A 19,007-nucleotide genomic window follows, 5' to 3' on the forward strand; every position below is an offset into this window, starting at 1 on the left:
GGCAATAGTGCGTCAACCTGCGCCACACAACACAGGGCTAAATCTCTTCTGTGGCAGCATGGTAGATAATCCGAATCTGCCGCGTCTGCCTCGTCGCTAGCTCCGTTCCTGTTATTGTCGAGAGACAACTATTAAAATTGTTGCGTGAGACGCAGGGGCCGTGCCAGTTGCTTCATTAGTTGAAGAACTCGCACATTAGACGACGCCTTCCTACCCGGCGCTGGTTGAAAGGACTAGTTGACAACAAGGATGCAAGACCACAGCGAATGCTGATATTTCAAACCTTGTTGCAAATTGTACGGGTTCTGAGCAGGTCACCGGAAGCATATAAACCACCTAAGATCGCTGGATGTCCAGCACATTTTAGCTTAAGACTGAATTACTGAAGTTCGCATTGAAAACGATGGAACTACTGTCTTGTGCCTCTACTGCTTATCAATTGTAACGCGATATATGACTAAGAAGATGTTTTGGTTCCTTCGTGTGCCCCTGTGTCAACAGTACTTTGAATAAATACCAATACATAACAGCCTATGTCCCAATTCTACAGAACTTCAATGGTATAAAGATCAAAATATCCATTGAAGAATACACGGCCTCGTGACCCGATAGGTTGCCATCACCCTCTTGTGATGACCACCGTGGCTGACTGAATAAGGGGCGGTAGTTTGTGACATTTGATAATGAAAACGCCGCCCTATTTACGAACTGGAGGCTCTACTGGTCACGCCAAGCTTCTTTTAGGCTCCGTGAAAGTATTGATTTGTTTGTATGGGAGTTCTAGCCGTCTTGCATGTAAAATTGCCGTTTGCCTCGCCGTTTGAGGCTTCCGCTTTGTGAGGAGGCGGCATCATTGTGTAACCGTGATTCACCTGCAAGACTGAACAATTGCTTTCTACTGTTTGGGAAGAAGGTAAACAACAAAATGTAGGTAGTTTTTCTTTATTGCATCCCAACTCAATGCACCTTGCTCTTGACAAGTCTTCGTAGGCTCATAAAAGAAGATACGTGAATCTTGAATTGATGGTTCCTTCCTTCTCCAATTCTCATCCATCTTAGTTGTGCCACCTCCCTGACCTCTATCGTCCCGGCATTTTCTTCTTGTAGGACTCGTCATATTTCACGGGTGCCCGCTGGATATCCCCGTCAAGATACCGCCTCAGGAGACAGCTCCTTTCCGAGCACTGTTTACCTTGACTTTTGGTTTCTATGTTTTCTTGCATGTTAAAGTACATGCTGTTCAGATTCGTGCTTGAAACTCCTTTACTCCGGGAGATAAGAAGTCCTTCGGTGTTCAAGTCTGCCGAGGAGTTTTATTTCGCAACCATGGCCGTACTGGACGACTGGCCTCCAGAGAATGTGAGTCGTTATAGGCACTGGCAGCTATTTGCATGCACAAAAACTCATTGCTTGGACAGATTATTTACACCAGCATAATGAGTGCAGTTCTTCTGATGGCGTGCCTCGAGTGGTTCTTATGGCTCGCAGCTTTTCTATACTGTCTTGTCAAGGTCTTTCAAAAGTCGGAACACTGGTCCATCAATGTCTTATGCATCATTGTCGGCACCGCCTTTGTGCTCCTGCGGTAAGCTATTCTTCTTTGTTCTAAGTGGCACTAGCTAAAATATATTATAGAGTGATATTTCTTCCCATCATGGTGGTCACATTACCCCTTCCCGATGCTATTGCGAAACTATGGCCAGAAGAGATGGTATCATTCCTGCAGTGGTTTGCCTTCTGGGCCTTTGCCATTCTGTTGACAGTGCCATGGCTGTTTTGCATCTATCAGGTAGTGACAAACCAACTTGGGCGAACGAAACGAATGAAACAGGTTCTAGACGACGTCACTGCACCCAAGGTTGTCATCGTGATGCCTTGCTACCGTGAAGAACCCGAAGTCCTCATAAAAGCTATCAACTCAGTTGTCGACTGCGATTATCCACCATCATGCATTCACGTTTTCCTATCATTCGACGGAGAAGAAGAAGACAACCTATATCTCAACACGATCAGCCAATTGGGTGTGTTGTTGAAAACGGAGTCACATCCCAGAAGTATCGACGTTAAGTACCGATCTGCACGAGTGACAATCTCGCGTTTCCCACACGGAGGAAAGAGACACTGTCAAAAGGTGACCTTCAAGCTCATTGACCGGGTATACGAGGAATATCTCAAGAGAAACGACAATCTGTTCATCCTATTTATCGACTCGGACTGTATACTGGACAAAGTGTGTCTGCAAAACTTTGTCTATGATATGGAGCTCAGTCCTGGCAATACAGGAGAGATGCTGGCTATGACAGGCGTCATCACCTCGACGACAAAGAAACACAGTATCATCACTCTACTACAGGACATGGAGTACATACACGGACAGCTATTTGAGCGAACAGTTGAGTCTGGCTGTGGCTCCGTCACATGTCTGCCAGGGGCTTTGACCATGCTGCGCTTCTCGGCTTTCCGAAGAATGGCCAAATACTACTTCGTGGACAAGGCAGAGCAATGTGAAGACCTTTTTGACTTTGCCAAGTGTCATCTTGGAGAAGACCGCTGGTTGACGCATCTATTCATGATTGGTGCCAAGAAACGGCACCAGATCCAGATGTGCACGTCGGCATTCTGCAAGACGGAGGCTGTACAGTCAACTCGGTCTCTGGTTAAGCAGCGGCGCCGATGGTTTCTCGGCTTCATAACGAACGAAGTGTGTATGCTAACTGATTGGCGCTTATGGAAACGATATCCTATACTTATCCTGGTTCGGTTTATGCAAAACACCATACGTACAACAGCCCTCCTATTTTTCGTCATGGTCTTGGCCATCATGACCACGGTCAAGAAAGTGGATGACCTTCCTGTGGGATTCATCGCTATATCTCTTGGGCTCAACTGGATGTTGATGCTCTATTTTGGGGCAAAGCTGCGGCGATTCAAGATCTGGCTGTACCCGCTCATGTTCATTCTCAACCCGTTTTACAACTGGTACTATATGGTATATGGGATTTTTACGGCAGGGCAGAGAACATGGGGTGGACCGCGAGCCGACGCTGCGGCAGCTGACAGTCATACAACAGCGAGAGAAGCGGCAGAACAAGCCGAGAAACAAGGAGACGAACTGAACGTGGTCCCTGAGACTTTCAAAGCGGCACATGAAGCGCGCAGGGCTGCATCGAATCGCGAATCGACTACGACAAGCGAACTTGGCCGCACTAAAAGCGTGATACGCCCGCCTGGCAAGATCGACGGAAAGTTCTCGGCACGTCAAAAGACTGCATCGGGAATGTACGCTCATCCAGATGAGATGGACATAAGCGCCAACGATGTTGAAAAGGGACGGAGGGGAACTAGAGGTTTCTTTGCGGATCGAGATTCGTTGGATAGTATCTCGTCAGCTCAGAATATCGACCTGGGAGTAAGTACACCACGAAGAATGAAGCTTCTCATGAATGAAGAAGATCTTCGAAAGTATCAACTTGGGCAACAAATTCAGAACCGAAATTCTGGAATTGACGATGCAGAGGGTATTTACCGTCAGCCAATCCGAACTCCGTCAGCCTTCCCTCATGCACATTCAGCGAGCGCAAATGACATCCCTTTGCATGATTTGGGAGCCAATGATACTGCCGCACAAGGTAGTCGCAGCGAAGATATCCAGCGATTTTCAGAAGGTAGAGGTATTGGCACAAGAGCAGACAATGGACGATCGAGAAACGTAGGGAACTCGTCATTTGCTAGTCGTATGGCTAAAAGGACACCAAAGACGAGTCGTTAAGGTGAGGCGAACTACGCAGGGCTGCTTACTGCTGGTTGCGAAAGTAGACAATGTTGATTATTCTTCAAAAATGGACAATGGGAGGAATTTGATGTATCAAAAGGCTGAATATATAATAGCATAATAGGTATAAACTGACTGATTATGGTTGCTTACTTTATCTCGGCGACCCAGACTCGCGAGTTGTGCTTTTGATATTGTGTCTATAGCCCTTGAGAATGAAGCTATCTCGAACAACAAGCACGCAGCCCGTGCTCGTCGATCCCACATCATCAAGCCCACAGTGACAAAAGTCTACCCCGCAATTCTGGAGCCGCATGGGCCATGACAACACACAAGGAAGGCTTGCTAGTTGGGAGATGAAGATGGACGAAGGCGATGACCAGGGTCCAGTCCAGTTGTGTCACAGTCGCTTCCCAAGGGCTTTGGTGCTGTTATACATTGGTTCCATACCAAAACATACCTTGAGGGCAGGCATCATGCATAGGATGATGTCTTTGTTTTATGTAGGCACTTCTTGTTTAATCTTTGGTACTATATGATACAAACCAGTTACTGAGTAGACCGGTGAGGAAACGTGGACTTTGTCGGTGAGCGTTTCAGTCACCTGGAAGAGACTTTCAGGGCAAGAATCCGGCGGAGTTTGAAAATGCATGATATTAGTTTTCGACAGCTTGGCACGGTTTGTTTGGCTGTGTCATGATCATGCAAATCCAACAGGTTGTGTTGTTCTTAGTCATGCACGGAGGATTGGGCCCGGATCAGAAATGGTTTGGTCATGTCGAGTTTTTTTCTTCTCAGTTTTTATGAATGAAAATAGAAAGAGAAATGATAATAAATGTAACGCAGTTGCAGCAGTATCGCCAAGTGAAATGTGATACAGATGTAGATGTCGATGTATGCAACAGTAATGCCCCCTTGTGGCGTGGCAAGGTTCTTTATCGCTATATCAAAAGGCGCAACGAGTTGCCCCTCCATTCAGGCCTCTCTTTCAAAACGGAACAGTGGGGGAGGGGCAATTCTTCTCTTATTTATTCTTTATTCTTTATTATTTTGTTATTGATTCTATGCAGTTTGATGCACTCAGTGTGTAACATGACTTTGCCATGTAACTACCTGCCTATTCACCCTTGACTTGACACGTTCAGAGGCAAAAACGTCAAGGGTATCAACGTTTCGAGGTTGGTGCCTTGCACAGAGTTGGTGGGGGAGAATCCCTGACATCCACTGTAAGGCGATTGATTGCGTACAGCAATACCAAGCCACTATGGAATAAGGTACCCATTAGTTGCCCAGTCCCTTGACTCGAAAAGGTACATGTGCTTTGGTGACAGAATCGCACAGAAATCTATCGTCGTTTCTAGGGTCGACCAAAGCTCATCGTTGACTGTTCAACGTGACCACAACATCCCTGGTGCGCTGCAGTGTTGTACTTGCACTAGGAATTATCATGAATATATAAATCGCCATTTAAATATCAGGTCTGTCTCTGTTTATCTACCAAGTTCTCTGTATGAAAAAGAAAAAAAAAAGGAACATCACCTCGCACCTTCTAGAAGCAGCCTTGTGAAAACACACGAATCGAATCGCAAACAAGCAAAAGGTAGCATATACTTCACTTACATCATCGCTCCACGCTATCGTTTGGTGTGTAGCGCATAGACCCGCAGGTACCGAGGACTCGCACGCCGTGAGATGTGAGGGAAAACCCACTGAAAATCGAAAAGAAAGGGTGCCATTTGAAAATTTCAGTTCTGTACTTTCAGTAGGAAAGCGGCATCCCCCATTCGCTGCCCCTCCACCATAAAAAAAAACTGACCCAGCGGACCAAGGACGGTCCATAAACAAACCAACCGCCGCCCAACCTTACTATCACTCTCCCCCTCCATACACTATTCTCACGATCCTCTCCTCCATCTTCCGCTTTTCTTGCGATCGCTTTCATTTCCCTCTTCTGAGCTTTCCTGCGCATCGCTCAACTATATCCCCCCCTCTTCTCTTTTTACCTTAATATCGTGTCTCGGGGCAAACCCCACCAGCCGCAATCATGTCTGTCGTTGGTAAGTTGCCTTTTCTTCCCAACCAGTTGCATACGCCAGTTACAAGAACTATAACCTAACTCTTGGCTCACAGGAATCGATTTCGGAACCCTCAAGACCGTCATTGCCATTGCCCGAAACCGCGGTGTCGACGTTGTGCGTATACCCTCGTTGTCTTTCACGCTATCTAATCTATCTCGACCGCTTCGCTTCGCTTTACCCCTCCATACCCAGTCGTCGCTCCCCCTTATATATCAGCATCGAGATAGATGGATAACATTAGTGATGCTCTTAGCTGACTCTGTTTGTCTTAATATAGGTCACCAACGAAGTCTCAAACCGAGCAACCCCGTATGTCATCTCCCTCTTGCTTAACTTGTCGCTTGTCGCGCAAATCCAAGCAACCCCACCATGTTTGTTGAATATCTCATACTAACAAGTTCATAGTTCTCTGGTAGGATTCGGACCCAAGTCTCGCTACCTCGGTGAGGCCGCCAAGACCCAGGAGATCTCCAACCTTAAGAACACCGTCAGCTCCCTCAAGCGACTCGCTGGCCGATCATTCAACGACCCCGATATTCAGGTTGAGCAGCAATATGTTACCGCTCCTCTCGTCGATGTCAACGGCCAGGTCGGTGCCGAGGTCAACTACCTGGGCAAGAAGGAGCACTTCACAGCTACCCAGTTGGTTGGCATGTACCTGAGCAAGATCAAGCAGACCGCCGGTGCCGAGCTGAAGCTACCTGTTCAAGATGTTTGCATGAGTGTGCCTCCTTGGTTCACTGATGTCCAGCGACGTGCTCTTATCGACGCTGCCGAGATTGCCGGCCTCCGCGTCCTCCGCCTCATCAACGACGGCACTGCTGCCGCTCTTGGTTGGGGTATCACAAAGCTCGACCTGCCCGCTCCCGAGGAGCCAGCTCGCCGAGTTTGCTTTATCGACATCGGACACAGCAGCTACACTGTTTCCATTGTTGAGTTCAAGAAGGGCGAGCTTGCCGTCAAGGCCACTACTTGGGACAAGGACTTCGGTGGCCGAGACTTCGACCGCGCTCTTGTCGAGCACCTTGCCAAGGAGTTCAAGGGCAAATACAAGGTCGACATCATGACCCACGGCCGTGCTCTCGCCCGTACCATCGCCGCCGCCGAGAAGACCAAGAAGATCTTGTCTGCCAACCAGCAGGCCCCCGTTAACATCGAGTCGCTCATGAACGATATCGATGCTTCCGCCATGATCACCCGCCAGGAGTTTGAGGCCATGATTGAGCCCCTCCTCCAGCGAACCCACCACCCCCTTGAGGAGGCCCTGGCTCAGGCCAAGCTCACCAAGGATGATATTGATATTATCGAGGTTGTTGGTGGTGGTTCTCGTGTTCCTGCTCTCAAGGAGCGCATTCAGGCTTTCTTCGGCAAGACTCTTTCTTTCACCCTCAACGCCGATGAGGCTCTTGCCCGTGGTTCCGCCTTCAGCTGTGCCATTCTTTCTCCCGTCTTCCGTGTCCGAGACTTCGCTGTCCAGGACATCATCAGCTACCCCATTGAGTTTGGCTGGGAGAAGGCCCCCGATATTCCTGATGAGGACACCAGCTTGACTGTCTTCAACAAGGGCAACGTTATGCCATCAACCAAGATTCTCACTTTCTACCGAAAACAGCCCTTCGACCTCGAGGCTCGATACGCCCAGCCCGAGCTTCTCCCTGGCAAGACTAACCCTTGGATCGGCCGCTTCTCTGTCAAGAACGTCAAGGCCGATGGCAAGGACGATTTCATGATCTGCAAGCTCAAGGCCCGTGTCAACATCCACGGTGTTCTCAACGTTGAGACCGGTTACTATGTTGAGGAGGAGGAGGTCGAGGAGGAGGTTAACGAGGACCCCGATGTGAGTTTGCCTGCGCCGCCTATGGCTTCCAGTTCCCCCCCTGACTCGGTTTCTACTTCATCGTCCGCATCCGTCGGAGACGACAGTCGTGCCTATCCCGTTAAGCGGCAACGCCTCAATGATGACGAAGATGACAAACTGTTATGTTCTGCTGCTGTTGTCGATGAAAATTTAGAACCTTCAACTTATGAGAACCGATCGCTAACATATACTTCTCACAAGGCCATGGAAACCGATAAGGATGCCCCCAAGAAGACCCGCAAGGTCAAGAAGCAGGTCCGAAAGGGTGACCTGCCCATCTCCACTGGCAGTGCTTCATTGGACGACTCCACCAAGGCCAGCCTTCTCGAGAAGGAGTCTGCTATGGTGATGGAAGACAAGCTTGTTGCCGACACCGAGGAGAAGAAGAACGAGCTCGAGGCTTACATCTACGACCTCCGTGCCAAGCTTGACGAGCAGTACTCTGAGTTTGCTAGCGACGAGGAGAAGGAGACCATCAAGGCCAAGCTTGAGGCTACTGAAGTACGTTCAAGATTACACCATAGCGAGACGTTTTATACTTACTTTAATCGCAGGATTGGCTGTACGAAGATGGCGAGGACACCACTAAGGGTGTGTACGTTGCCAAGATCGACGAGATCCGTGCCATGGCTGGCCCAATTGTCCAGCGCCACTTTGAGAAAGTCGAGGCCGAGCGACAAGCCGCTCTGGAGAAAGCCGAGGCCGAACGGGCTGCGAAGAAGGCTGAGGAGGATGCTCGCAAGGCTCAGGACGCCGAGAAGGCCACCGCCGACCAGGAGATGAAAGATGCCGACGCTCAGGACGCTGAAGGCACAGCCGACCCCCAGTAAATTATGGAAAAAAAGGGGAGCAATGCATTATATGAGATGAATGACGCTTAAAAAAGATTACGCACGGATGTTGAAAAAGGAATTCCACCAGGATTGGACGGGGAAGAGATAGATCATGCTATATTGTTGCAACGACTCTGTTTTGTTTGGGGAAGGAGGCTCGGAATTATGACGGATATGTTACCCGAACATTAGACCACTTTTTACACCTTTAGTAGTTAGGATCCATACACTCGAGTTTGGTTCAAGCTTTTATCGTTCGCTTTTGCTATCTTACAGTGACGTGGGCGAAGGTCCTTTAAGACAGGTGTACCTATTGAGAGTACAAGTAGTGATAAACATTAGCCAACATGTCACTTGAAAGACCAACACTTTAAAGAATTTCAACTTTGATTTGGATATCAAGCAACCTTCTATATGGCCACGCCGGCTAAGGAATTCTTTTTCCCTTTGACCTCACGAGCCCTCCGCCGTTTTTTGTTGCCCTGGAAATGCGAACGACACTACCATACACTATTACTTTCAAACAAGATGGATGCAATTTCTTTTCCGGTCTCTTCGCCTCAAAATGCAATGTAGGACTCGTACTGTTCTCCCCGCGCAGGGAGCTGGCTCTCCCTGCCTCCACGTTGTTTGACTGTGTGTAGATATAGCTATAAGTACAGAGAAAGTCCGAGCTCCCGGCGCCGACAATGGCGAGAACCTTTACAAACCACCAGGCTTTTAGCTCTTTTGGTAAGTCTGGTCGCTTATTAGATGTCGAACAAGGGCTTGAGCTTGATGATTAGCTGCCACTCCTCGTTGGTGACTTCCTTTCGGTAGAACTCCTTGAGGGTATCGATACTGGCTCTTGAGATTAAACTGTACAGAGTCTCCTCTTCCTCGAGGTGACGACCGTACATGGGCTGGTTGCTACCCATCTCGATCTTGATAGCGACTGAAGGCTCCTTGCGCTTGCACACAGGGATCTGCTTGTGCTCTCGCTCTATAGAAGTACTGCAAAATGTTAGTGAGGGGTCACACAAGATTAAAATGATGAAACTTACACTCTACCCAGCTTGACAACTTCCTTGACACCAGTTGTGGGGTTGTTTCTGACGGCAGCGACAGGGCAGTTGATTCGGAGCTGACCCTCGGTGACATCCACACCAATGACGATAGGATCGTTCTTGTTGAAAACCTTGACAGGCTTGAGGACACAAGGGAAGACAGCAAGCATCTTAGATTCCTCCTTCTTCTTCTCGAGCTGCGCATCCATGTGCTTGGTGAAGGAATCAAACAGATGGTAAATAATATCGGCTGTGAAGATCTTGATACCCTGGTCCTCGGCGTACTGCTGAGCTTCCTTGTCGACCTTGACATCGAAACACAGCATGATGGCATAGTCTGGCGCCTTCTCCAGCATGACACCACATTGCATGACATCACGCTTGTAGACAGGACCGATACCGACGTTGGCAACAGGAATCTTGCAGTCCTTGAGGAAATCAAGCAGAGCCTCAAGGGAACCCAGAGTCGAGGCCTGGACACTGACACCGCGACCGGACTTCTCGACACGGTTGAAGAGAACAGCAAGATCGGCCTCGACCTCATCCTCAATGTCATCTTCATCGTCATCAGGGCCAACAACCATCAGGCGGGAACCAGCAATAGCACCCTCAAGGCCAGGGGCACTGATCTTGACACCCAGAGCGGCCTTGACCTCCTTGTTGTGGACGTATGCTGACTTGAGACGCAGCTCCTTCATGGGCGCTGGTGTGAGAAGTGCTCTGATATTTGTCTTAATGGCTCCTTCTGTACCACACAGCACAATACGATCACCCTCTCGCAAAATACCGTTGGAGAGGACGACATCGATGGTCATACCGAAACCTTCAATGGCCTTGACTTCAAGGACGGTAGCTTGAACCTCAGAAAGGTACATGAGAGAACCGACCATACGCTCTTGGGTGAGCTCGCAAATGAGCTTCAACATGTCGGGAACACCCTCGCCAGTGTGAGCTGAAGTGGGCACAAGCGAGACGTACTTGGACATAGACTTGTTCTCGTAGAAAAGCTCAGAGTTGAAACCCTGCTCAGCGAAGGCAACCTTTGTCTTTTCAAGACGAGTCTCAAACTCGTTACGGACAGCCTTGCTCTGGAGGGCCAAACTGTCCTGGAAACCGTTGTTGGCAACTTGCTTCCAGCCGTAAAGACGATCGATCTTGTTGAGGGCGACAATGAAAGGGGTCTTGCGGTCTCTCAACATGCGCATGGACTCGAGGGTCTGGGGCTCAAGACCGTGCATGATATCGACGACCAGAATGGCAATGTTACAAAGCGATGAACCACGAGATCGGAGGTTAGAGAAAGACTCGTGACCAGGGGTATCGATGACAAGAAGACCGGGAACCTTGAGCTCGAACTTGCCGTCTTGGTTGACAACAGCTGTTTTCTGCTTAATGGCTTCGGATGGGAAGTATGTAGCACCAATCTGCTGAGTGATACCACCGGCTTCGCCCTCCTGGACGTTGGTCTGTCGGATCTTGTCAAGGAGCTTGGTCTTTCCGGTATCGACATGACCGAGAATACAGCAAATGGGTGATCGCAGGTTGTCCTTGGATCGAGCAGCCAGGGCGGCCTGGTGAGCCTTTTCGCGGCGCTCGGCAGCCTCTCTCTTTCGCTGTGCCTCTGCGGCCTTGGCGGCTGTAACAGCTTCGTCGTCAGAGGATTCTTCCTCGGACTCGTCCTCGGCAGAGTCTTCTGTCTTTCCGTTCTCCTTCTCCTTTCCGGCATCATCTTCGTCAGAGTCGGCATCCCAGCTGTCTTTAACATCGCCGTCAGATGCAGCTGCGGCTTCCCAGTCATCCTCAATGTCACTCTCCTCAGCCTTCTTCTCAGCGGCAGCCTTGGCTTCGGCCTCGGCCTTCTCGCGGGCAGCCTTCTCTTCGGCTTCTTTCAGGGCCTTTTCAGCTTCCTTTTGTGCTCGCTCGGCAGCTTCTGCGAGGGCCTTCTCCTCATCAATCTATGGAAGGTTAGCATGTACTGAATATCGATATAAGAGCAGCTTCTGAGCATACCTTTTGTTGGCCACGACCCTTCTTTCTTCTTGTGTCTGCGGGCTTACTCTTCTTCTCGCCACCTTCAGCGGGGCCAACTTGGATACCAGCAGCCAACATCTGCTGAAGCTTCAGCTCATTTCGGGCCTTTTCCTCCTTTTGAGCCTTGGTCAGGTATTTGCCCTCCTTCTTGAGCTGCTCAATACGCTCCTTCTCCTTCTGCTTCTTCAAGGCCCTGGCCTCCTCACGCTTCTTTTCTTCCTCGGCAGCAAGACGATCCTCCTCTTCGGCCTGGGCCTTGGCCTCAGCTGAAGCCTTCTCGGCTTCCTCTCGTTGACGCTTGAGTTCCTCTTGTTGCTTCTGAAGCTTGGCAAGATGGGCTGGAAGCTTCTTCTTCTTGCCTCCAGCAGCTTCGGGCTCAGGGGTAGCCGCGACAGGGGCAGCCTCCTCCTTCTTCTCGGCGACGGCAGGCTTGGCGGGCTCGTCCTTGGGGGCAGCACCACCCTTCTTCTTGGCCGCGGCCTATTGGATATTTGTTAGCAATTTGCATGTATACACAAATGATTTATGCTAGAGAGCATCCGTAATAAAACATACCTGCTCCTTCTTTCGCTGCTTCTCACGCTCCTTCTTGAGCTTCTCCTTCTCGGCCTTGGTCAAGATTCGACCACCTTCAGCATCATCGGCGGCGGCGGGCTCAGCCTTCTTAGCAGGCTGCTTGTTCTGCTTGCCGCCCTTGCCCTTCTTCTCGGGCAGAGCGAACTCATCGTCGATGTTGGCCTCGACAGGGGCTTGGGCGGGAGGTTCTTCGACAGCAGGCTCCTCGGGGGCGGGCTCGGGTTCGACGATGCCCTTCTTCTTGCGCTTCTCTTTGTTCTTGCGCAGGGTGGCCATCAGACCACCAGCGCCGCCCTCATCATCCTCGTCGTTGGCGTCACCATCGGCACCGTTGGCAGCAGCGGGCGGGGCAATAGTCTCGCCCAGCTCGGCCTCCCAGTCGTCCTGCTGGTTCTTCTTGTTTCCCTTCTTCTTGGGCGGCATCTCGGCGTTTGGCTCGTGGGCTGGCTGAAAGTCGAGATACGGTCGTCGAAGTAGGCGAGGGAGCCAGATGTATTTCTGGAAATTTTGGGGTGGAGGCGAAGTACCGGAACCCAAAAAGTAAAATACAAAAAGTTGTCAAACGAACAAGACAACCAAATGCTCGCTCTTGGTCACTCACACAAGCAGAAGAGCGCCTGGGTGGTCAGGTTGGAGGGTGGCAGTGGGAGCGAGTGGGTGCACTGGCTGCAACAGGCTTAAGGCGGGGCAGTTTAGCACTTGGAGTATCATACATTTACAGGGCTTCTTGCGTGGCGAATCTAACTTTGTTGGGAGGGTTTTCATGTCCATGTGTTATGATGATGCAGAAAGATACTATTTATCTTGTTGACATTCCTTTTAGCCCATCATTGAGTTCATCATTCAAGTAAATCACAAAATGCAAACTGTTAGCAAAACTTTTAAGCCTCCTCGGCTTCTGATGTAGTGCGGGGCAATGGGGGGGAAAACCCAGGAATCATGATTATTTTGTGAATTTGCTATATTATGTAAGCCAATGATGTGAGTCAAACCTGTTAGCATTGGGTAGTACCAGCTCTAGGCAGATAATGCAACCATCCATACATAGAAACATTTCAAAGTCGACGAGGGGGTTATACTTTGTTAATGTCTTGGCCCTCATCCCAAGTGACATGTTAAATTCTGGTTGTATTGATCAGATCGGTGGAGCCAAAACATACTCCAGTATCTTGTAGCCCAGCTCAATATACTTCTCCTGTCCGTCAACGCCCTTATCCCGAAATCCTTCTGTATGTATGCCGTCTTCGATTCCGTCCAAGTATTCGCAAAACAAATCGATACCATCGCCAATGGACACGAGGCTTTTTAATGCGTTCAAATCGAAACAGCGTTTGAGCAGATCGCCATCAATATGCATCATGTTGGGATAAGATTGAGGTTCCAGTTCCAAATCCAGATCGAGTTCCATGTCGTCGTCGTCTATCATAGACTGGCTTCCGTGCGCAAAGGGGCACACGTCTGTGTTGTGATATGCCAAATTCTGTATGAGTCGAAGGAAGCGCCAGAGGTCCATACCTATCAGGGAGAAATGTTGGAGCGATCCATCAAGCGAAACCCCAAGAACTTCGGCCTGGTCAGTCGTGCTGAACAAAGTATCATACTGCCGCTGGCGGTCAACTGCCAACCAAAAGGGGCGTGTTTGCCCCTTGCGGAATCTCCTAATTGACGTGGGCAACACTCCCTCGAAAACAACCTCAAACTCTTTATTGCGCTGGCCCCAAGGGATCCAAACTCCAGCAATGCCAGCTTGTGAAGTCGATATCACACTCACGGGCCACTTGCCCGGCTGTTCTTCAGAATCTCCCATTTCCATCACATGCCCTGTGTACCGTGTTATACGGTCGCTATGTATAATGGACGCCTGTGTCTCTTCTGATCCCAGTTCAAGGTCAATGACTTGTAAAGAGTGCTGCGCGGTCAATGCGCAGACTGTGTGACCTTCAACACGGAGTGACGTAGCTGGAGAATCCAACTTGATCTCCTTCATCGGTTTGAGTCTCTTTTCTGAGAGGTCGAGGACTTCCCAGTGGAGAACCTTTCCAACACAGAACAGGAGGCCCACGGCATCTCCGACGACCGTGTAAATCGGTTCTGTAAAGCCTTTCTTCTTGTATCGTGTCCAGTATTGCAATTGTCTTGTCGGCCCATTAGGACTCTCGACTTTCTCTGCCTTGACCGAGACTATCATAAGCCGACCTTGTTGAGTGGTCACAATAATGAACGGAAATGTCTTTCCGTCTTTAACATAGAACCACTCATATAAGCCAAATATTCTGTCTCCTGGGTGCCCAAGACCAGAGATGTAATCGGACGGTTGCTTGTCCTTGTTGGCCGCTGCTGAAATGTTTTCCCCCGTATCAGGGTCAATGAAAGACAGTGTTGGTCGATTGTCTTTCAAATGCGCGACCACCAAAGCCTTCCATTGCTTGGAGTAGATAAGACGCATTGGTGTCCCATCAAGCGGGATACTGCGAGGGACTGGGCCAACATGAGGCCATATATCCACAAGAAGAATACGTGTCCCAGCTAGTAACATCAAAGACATGTGACGGTTGTAACCAGCAAGGCTGTCTTCGAGGCAAAAGGCCGAATGGATCGGCGGTGATGGCATTGATTGCTCGTTAGAGTCAGTGGCCCAAATTGGGCTTTTGGTGTGGAATTTGGTGGTCCTTGTCGAAAAGTCGGTCACTATCGATAGGTTGTTGTCGCAGCAAACTAAGGCAGCATGACTTCCATCAAATCGACCGGATGTCGCAAATACGTTGGCAGGTGAAAGACCGAGCTGCTCGATTGCGAACGAACTGTGCTCTAGGCCACCTTCAAGCTCGACAGTCACAATGTGGCCGGTCCTCGTGCCGAATACCAAGATAATCTTTTCGGCGGTATCAGATATTACATCAACACTCGTGTATGCTTCTATCTGGAAGAGAGGCTCATGGTCGGCAGCGTCTTCCAAATTGTCAGTTCACCCGTCTTGTTGCGGCCGTCTAAGCACCTGACTCACCAATATTGGGTCGGGGGACCTTGCTGCTGATTTCGCGACCCTCAAGCGAATATATCGTCATGCACGGCACGCTGTCTTTGACAGATCCTGCCACAATGTAGGTCTCCAGGGATTTCTTGAAGAGGCCCAAGCACGTTATCTCGCCCTTGGCATCAAACGAGGTCGAGTGTAACAGATTCATTTCATCAACTCGCAAGACATCTATTCGTGATCCATGGGAGCCATGTGAAGACAGAACAATGACATCGTCAAAGCAAGATGCGTGATCTGCTACCAGCGAGGTCTTCCCACAAGCTTCATCGTGGCTGTGCCGTGAACTGGAGTCATGTTAGTCATGCGTAAAGACCAGAGACCAGTTTTCTTACCTCTGAAAGGGCGCAATAAAGCTTGTGAATGTTTCAGTGACTTGTACAATTATTCCTTGGTCGTTTTTTATCGCTGAGATTGTTCGTGATGAGGTATCGAATGGGCAGGCATCTGGGGACAAAGCACTGGCATTGCTCAGATCGGCAGGGAAATGAAGCACGTCTGAAGAATGCGGCAACGATAGCACAGCATAGAACCCTTTTTCGCCTTGAATTTCGATAGGGAACATCCATGACTGGCGAACAGGTTGGTCATAGTCGAATTCCAGTCCAATCCTTGCCTGGATTCCCCATCTTAGTTCTGTCAAACTTGACCGAGGCCCACGACCGGAAGTGCAAAAGATGCGATCTGGTTTTTGTTTCAGGTTTGTAGCATTTTTGCGCCTGGTTGATATTTCCTTGTGTGTGCTGCCTCTCGCCCAAGAGAGATGTGTATCTGTGGTGGCAAGGTCTACAACGGGTGACCAATTCGGTATAACACTGACTTGCTGAGGGTCGGCGCGGGCATTGATCTGTAATACCTTAACGTCATTCAAGTTAAATTCATGAGCAGAGAGTCAAATACCTTCCAAATACCCCCTGGACCAGACTCGCCTCCAATCACGAGCACATCCGAAAAGACATCATAGGCGGCGGTGAACGCAGTCGTAATATTGGTGTTGATCGTTCCGACGTTGAGCACCGAAGGAACTAGAGCCGTTGCGTCAATCTCGATCTGGGTAATAACGCCATCTTCACGAGCTAAGTAAATAGTGTCCATTTTGTCCTGCCATGGTTTAAGCCTGAAAGGTCTCGCCCAGGCCGTCCAGAGGGGTTCAGAGGCTCCATAATGCAAGTCAGTTTGCCCAGGAGAATGAGTCTCAATAGTATCAAAAAGGGTTTGTCCAGTGAATGCATTCTTTACAATACCAATGCAATGTTCCGAAACCGCAAAGAAGGCAGTGTTGAGTTTGAGGGGGATGATCATGAGGGGCATCCTATGTTCTCTTGGGAGAAGAGTTCCCTTCTCTGACCGGAGGACAGTGCTAAGTTCATCACCAAGCTCCCAGTCGTAGACAACCATGCGAGAGATGTGACCCTGCTTGTTGATTTCGCGATGAATGACGATGAGAAGGAGAATGATATGATAGTCATCCTCGGGTCGTGGGTGTAAGAATTCCATTTTGTGTATAACTCCTTGTGTTGTCCGGACTCTAATTGTCTTGACAGGTTTGAAAGAGCCATGATGGCGGAATTGTGAGTTCATAGTGGTCAGTGACTCCAATTCGTAGATAATAAACGCCCCTTGGGCGGACCCAGCAGCCAGGTATCGGGACGAGGGGTCAATAGCAAGATGATATCCTAAGAATTGTAGATTTCTAGGGCTCTCGTACTTTGTTGTCACAAATTCAAGCGTTCCGTCCAAGCGTTGTCGGATGAACAGGAAAACAGCATCGCCGGTCTCGAGCATCAGCACCAGGAGTTGCGGCGGTAACGTATGTTGTCCGTCGGCTTCATACATCATAGAATCGTCTTGCATAGCAACATCAGTGTCTTCAGTCTTAATCGAGCCGGGACGTGCCCCCTTAGTCCCGACGCCTGGGACTGCTCCGAGGACGGCGGCATTGCGAATTCGCGTACCAAAATCGGCTTTTCTTATAACCTCATGAACTTGCCCATCCTCACGGAGTTCACTTATTTGAACGAAGCGATCCTGTATCAATCATTAACAACTCTCTTCGTAGGGTTAGGTTATGGCGAGCGACTGTCAAGGTGATTTTAAAGGTTTGGCAAGAACTCCCAGGTAGTATAAAAAACACCATGTCAACAGATACAAGACAAGCTTTGCTCTTCCAACGAATGGATTCTTCAATGCATGAACAACTTGACATGTTCGTGCCGGATACGTATCGAAAGGGAAAATAACTTACCCCAATAAACGCAAGATCATTGTTGGAGCGTGACCGCAACAACACTGGGAGAACCCAATGAACAACGGGACTCTCTATAATAGTCCTCGAAAGGATACCACAGGCAGGTTTTTCGGTATGCTGATCAGATGCGGTTTTGGGCACAGAAGAGGAGGCCTTCAAAGCATCTTGGAAGCTGACGGTCTGCGTCACCCACTCGCCATCTCTAAGAACACTGCTCTGGAAAGCCATGCTGAACTCTTCATGGCATCGAAAAACGACCAAATTAGTGTTCAGAGCGACTCCCAAAATCAGGAGAAAGATGCTTAAATGCCAATGGTGAAGGCTTTGAACATGGGGAGTAGTTTTCGGGACGAACAAGTAACGGCTTACGTACGGGGGGCGTTTGGTAGCGTTTCCGTAAGGTCAATATGTCGAGATATTAGATAGAAAAGCCGAGAAAGAGTCGGTCTGGTGAACTTGGAAAAGTGTTGGTTGCTTCGTCCATGCAGGTCCCCTTCTGTACAGCACTGGTGTGGTATGGTGCGTGTTTGGGGGTGGTCCGGTGGATGGTTGTCTGCGCCAGTCCAACGCCAGCCAAGTTTGACGCCGCTAGGATCTCGCCCAGTAATGGTTTGTCGATCAGGTCAATGAGAGCCACTTGGGTAGTCTCGTAGTGGAGATTTGAAAGCAATGCCGGAAACTTCTTGGCCAAGCTTGAGAGGTCGGCTCGATTGATACACGGGCACAAGCAACGAAGGGCAGTCAGCGATAGAATAGATTTGTTTCCACTAGCTGCAATGTTGTGTAGAAGGGTGGACACTGGTGAACGAGCTGGCCTAGATAGAAATGCTTCGATATCGGGCTTTGCTGTTCAAATGGATTGTCTAAAGCTCAAGCACAAATCGTAGACAGCCAAGATTAGGTTGGTCGATTGAATGGGGTTCAGTACCGAGCTGAGTGGCCGATGTTTGTATATATGTGGCGTATGCACTTTTTGTAATACCAGGAGGTCTGTATTCCAAGGCAAGTGGTCGATTTCTAAAGTGAAGTGCGACGAGACTGCAGTATATGGGAGTAGGAGAGTTGATTGTTGATCGGGGCTAAGTGATATTAGACAAAAGCCCCATTCGCATCGAGATTGGTATTTATGACCAGCAGGGGAGTTGAGGAACGACAAATCTGTCTCGGGGAGTAAAAATCAGAGCAAGCCACAGATAAATGAGTCGAATGGTCCTGAGACTGGCCAAGACTTGATCTGTGTTGGTTGAAAACAACTCGAGAGGTGTACGTGAGGCTCCGAAGCTGAAGAGAAGCCTGAGGTGAGTGGAGGTCCACTTCTTTTGTGCCTTTCCAGGTAGGAGGCAGGTCCCAGTGGCCCAACAGTAGTAGAGAGTACCTACGGATACTAACCTACTAGGCTAATGAGTTCGGGCCATGGAAGTCAGGTCAGGGCGGAAGCGGCCAGGCCAGGCTGGGCAGGTTCATGTGAATTGTGATCGATCCTCAAGCCCGGGCGGATAGATTTTAGCGCCCCGTCAGACCCTGGCCCACA

The 19,007-nt window shown here is 49.5% G+C and overlaps 4 protein-coding genes across 4 annotated transcripts; 2 read left to right on the forward strand and 2 right to left on the reverse strand.

The window, feature by feature from the left end:
- Nucleotides 1–1,391: 1,391 nt before the first annotated feature.
- Nucleotides 1,392–3,769, forward strand: FGSG_01949 (chitin synthase D; the record flags this gene model as incomplete). The annotated part of the gene is made up of 2 exons (XM_011319502.1): nucleotides 1,392–1,585; nucleotides 1,636–3,769. 2 exons carry the CDS (start codon nucleotides 1,392–1,394, stop codon nucleotides 3,767–3,769), a joined length of 2,328 nt encoding a protein of 775 aa, XP_011317804.1.
- A 1,891-nt stretch (nucleotides 3,770–5,660) lies between these two features.
- On the forward strand, nucleotides 5,661–8,787 carry FGSG_01950 (heat shock protein Hsp88). Its single transcript, XM_011319503.1, has 6 exons — nucleotides 5,661–5,829; nucleotides 5,903–5,964; nucleotides 6,128–6,159; nucleotides 6,256–7,687; nucleotides 7,910–8,209; nucleotides 8,263–8,787. Exons 1-6 carry the CDS (start codon nucleotides 5,817–5,819, stop codon nucleotides 8,536–8,538), a joined length of 2,115 nt encoding a protein of 704 aa, XP_011317805.1. The 5' UTR covers nucleotides 5,661–5,816; the 3' UTR covers nucleotides 8,539–8,787.
- A 144-nt stretch (nucleotides 8,788–8,931) lies between these two features.
- Nucleotides 8,932–15,379, reverse strand: FGSG_12035 (uncharacterized protein; the record flags this gene model as incomplete). The annotated part of the gene is made up of 8 exons (XM_011319504.1): nucleotides 8,932–9,534; nucleotides 9,585–11,542; nucleotides 11,598–12,098; nucleotides 12,174–12,637; nucleotides 12,796–12,860; nucleotides 13,355–13,674; nucleotides 13,966–14,882; nucleotides 15,199–15,379. The coding sequence occupies 8 exons, from the start codon at nucleotides 15,377–15,379 to the stop codon at nucleotides 9,291–9,293; spliced, it is 4,650 nt and encodes a 1,549-aa protein (XP_011317806.1). The 3' UTR covers nucleotides 8,932–9,290.
- Nucleotides 15,380–16,095: 716 nt separating this feature from the next.
- Nucleotides 16,096–17,704, reverse strand: FGSG_12036 (uncharacterized protein; the record flags this gene model as incomplete). Its single annotated transcript, XM_011319505.1, has 3 exons — nucleotides 16,096–16,304; nucleotides 16,473–17,256; nucleotides 17,474–17,704. 3 exons carry the CDS (start codon nucleotides 17,702–17,704, stop codon nucleotides 16,096–16,098), a joined length of 1,224 nt encoding a protein of 407 aa, XP_011317807.1.
- Between the last annotated feature and the right edge of the window lie 1,303 nt (nucleotides 17,705–19,007).

Source organism: Fusarium graminearum, chromosome 1 (genome assembly GCF_000240135.3).
Source record: "Fusarium graminearum PH-1 chromosome 1, whole genome shotgun sequence".
Lineage (NCBI taxonomy): Eukaryota > Fungi > Ascomycota > Sordariomycetes > Hypocreales > Nectriaceae > Fusarium > Fusarium graminearum.

Bases quoted from the DNA above. Each gene is read 5' to 3' on its own strand.
- FGSG_01950 (XM_011319503.1), top strand. The intron at 6,160-6,255 runs GTATGTCATCTC...ACAAGTTCATAG, and splicing joins GTCTCAAACCGAGCAACCCC to TTCTCTGGTAGGATTCGGAC. The intron at 8,210-8,262 runs GTACGTTCAAGA...CTTTAATCGCAG, and splicing joins CCAAGCTTGAGGCTACTGAA to GATTGGCTGTACGAAGATGG.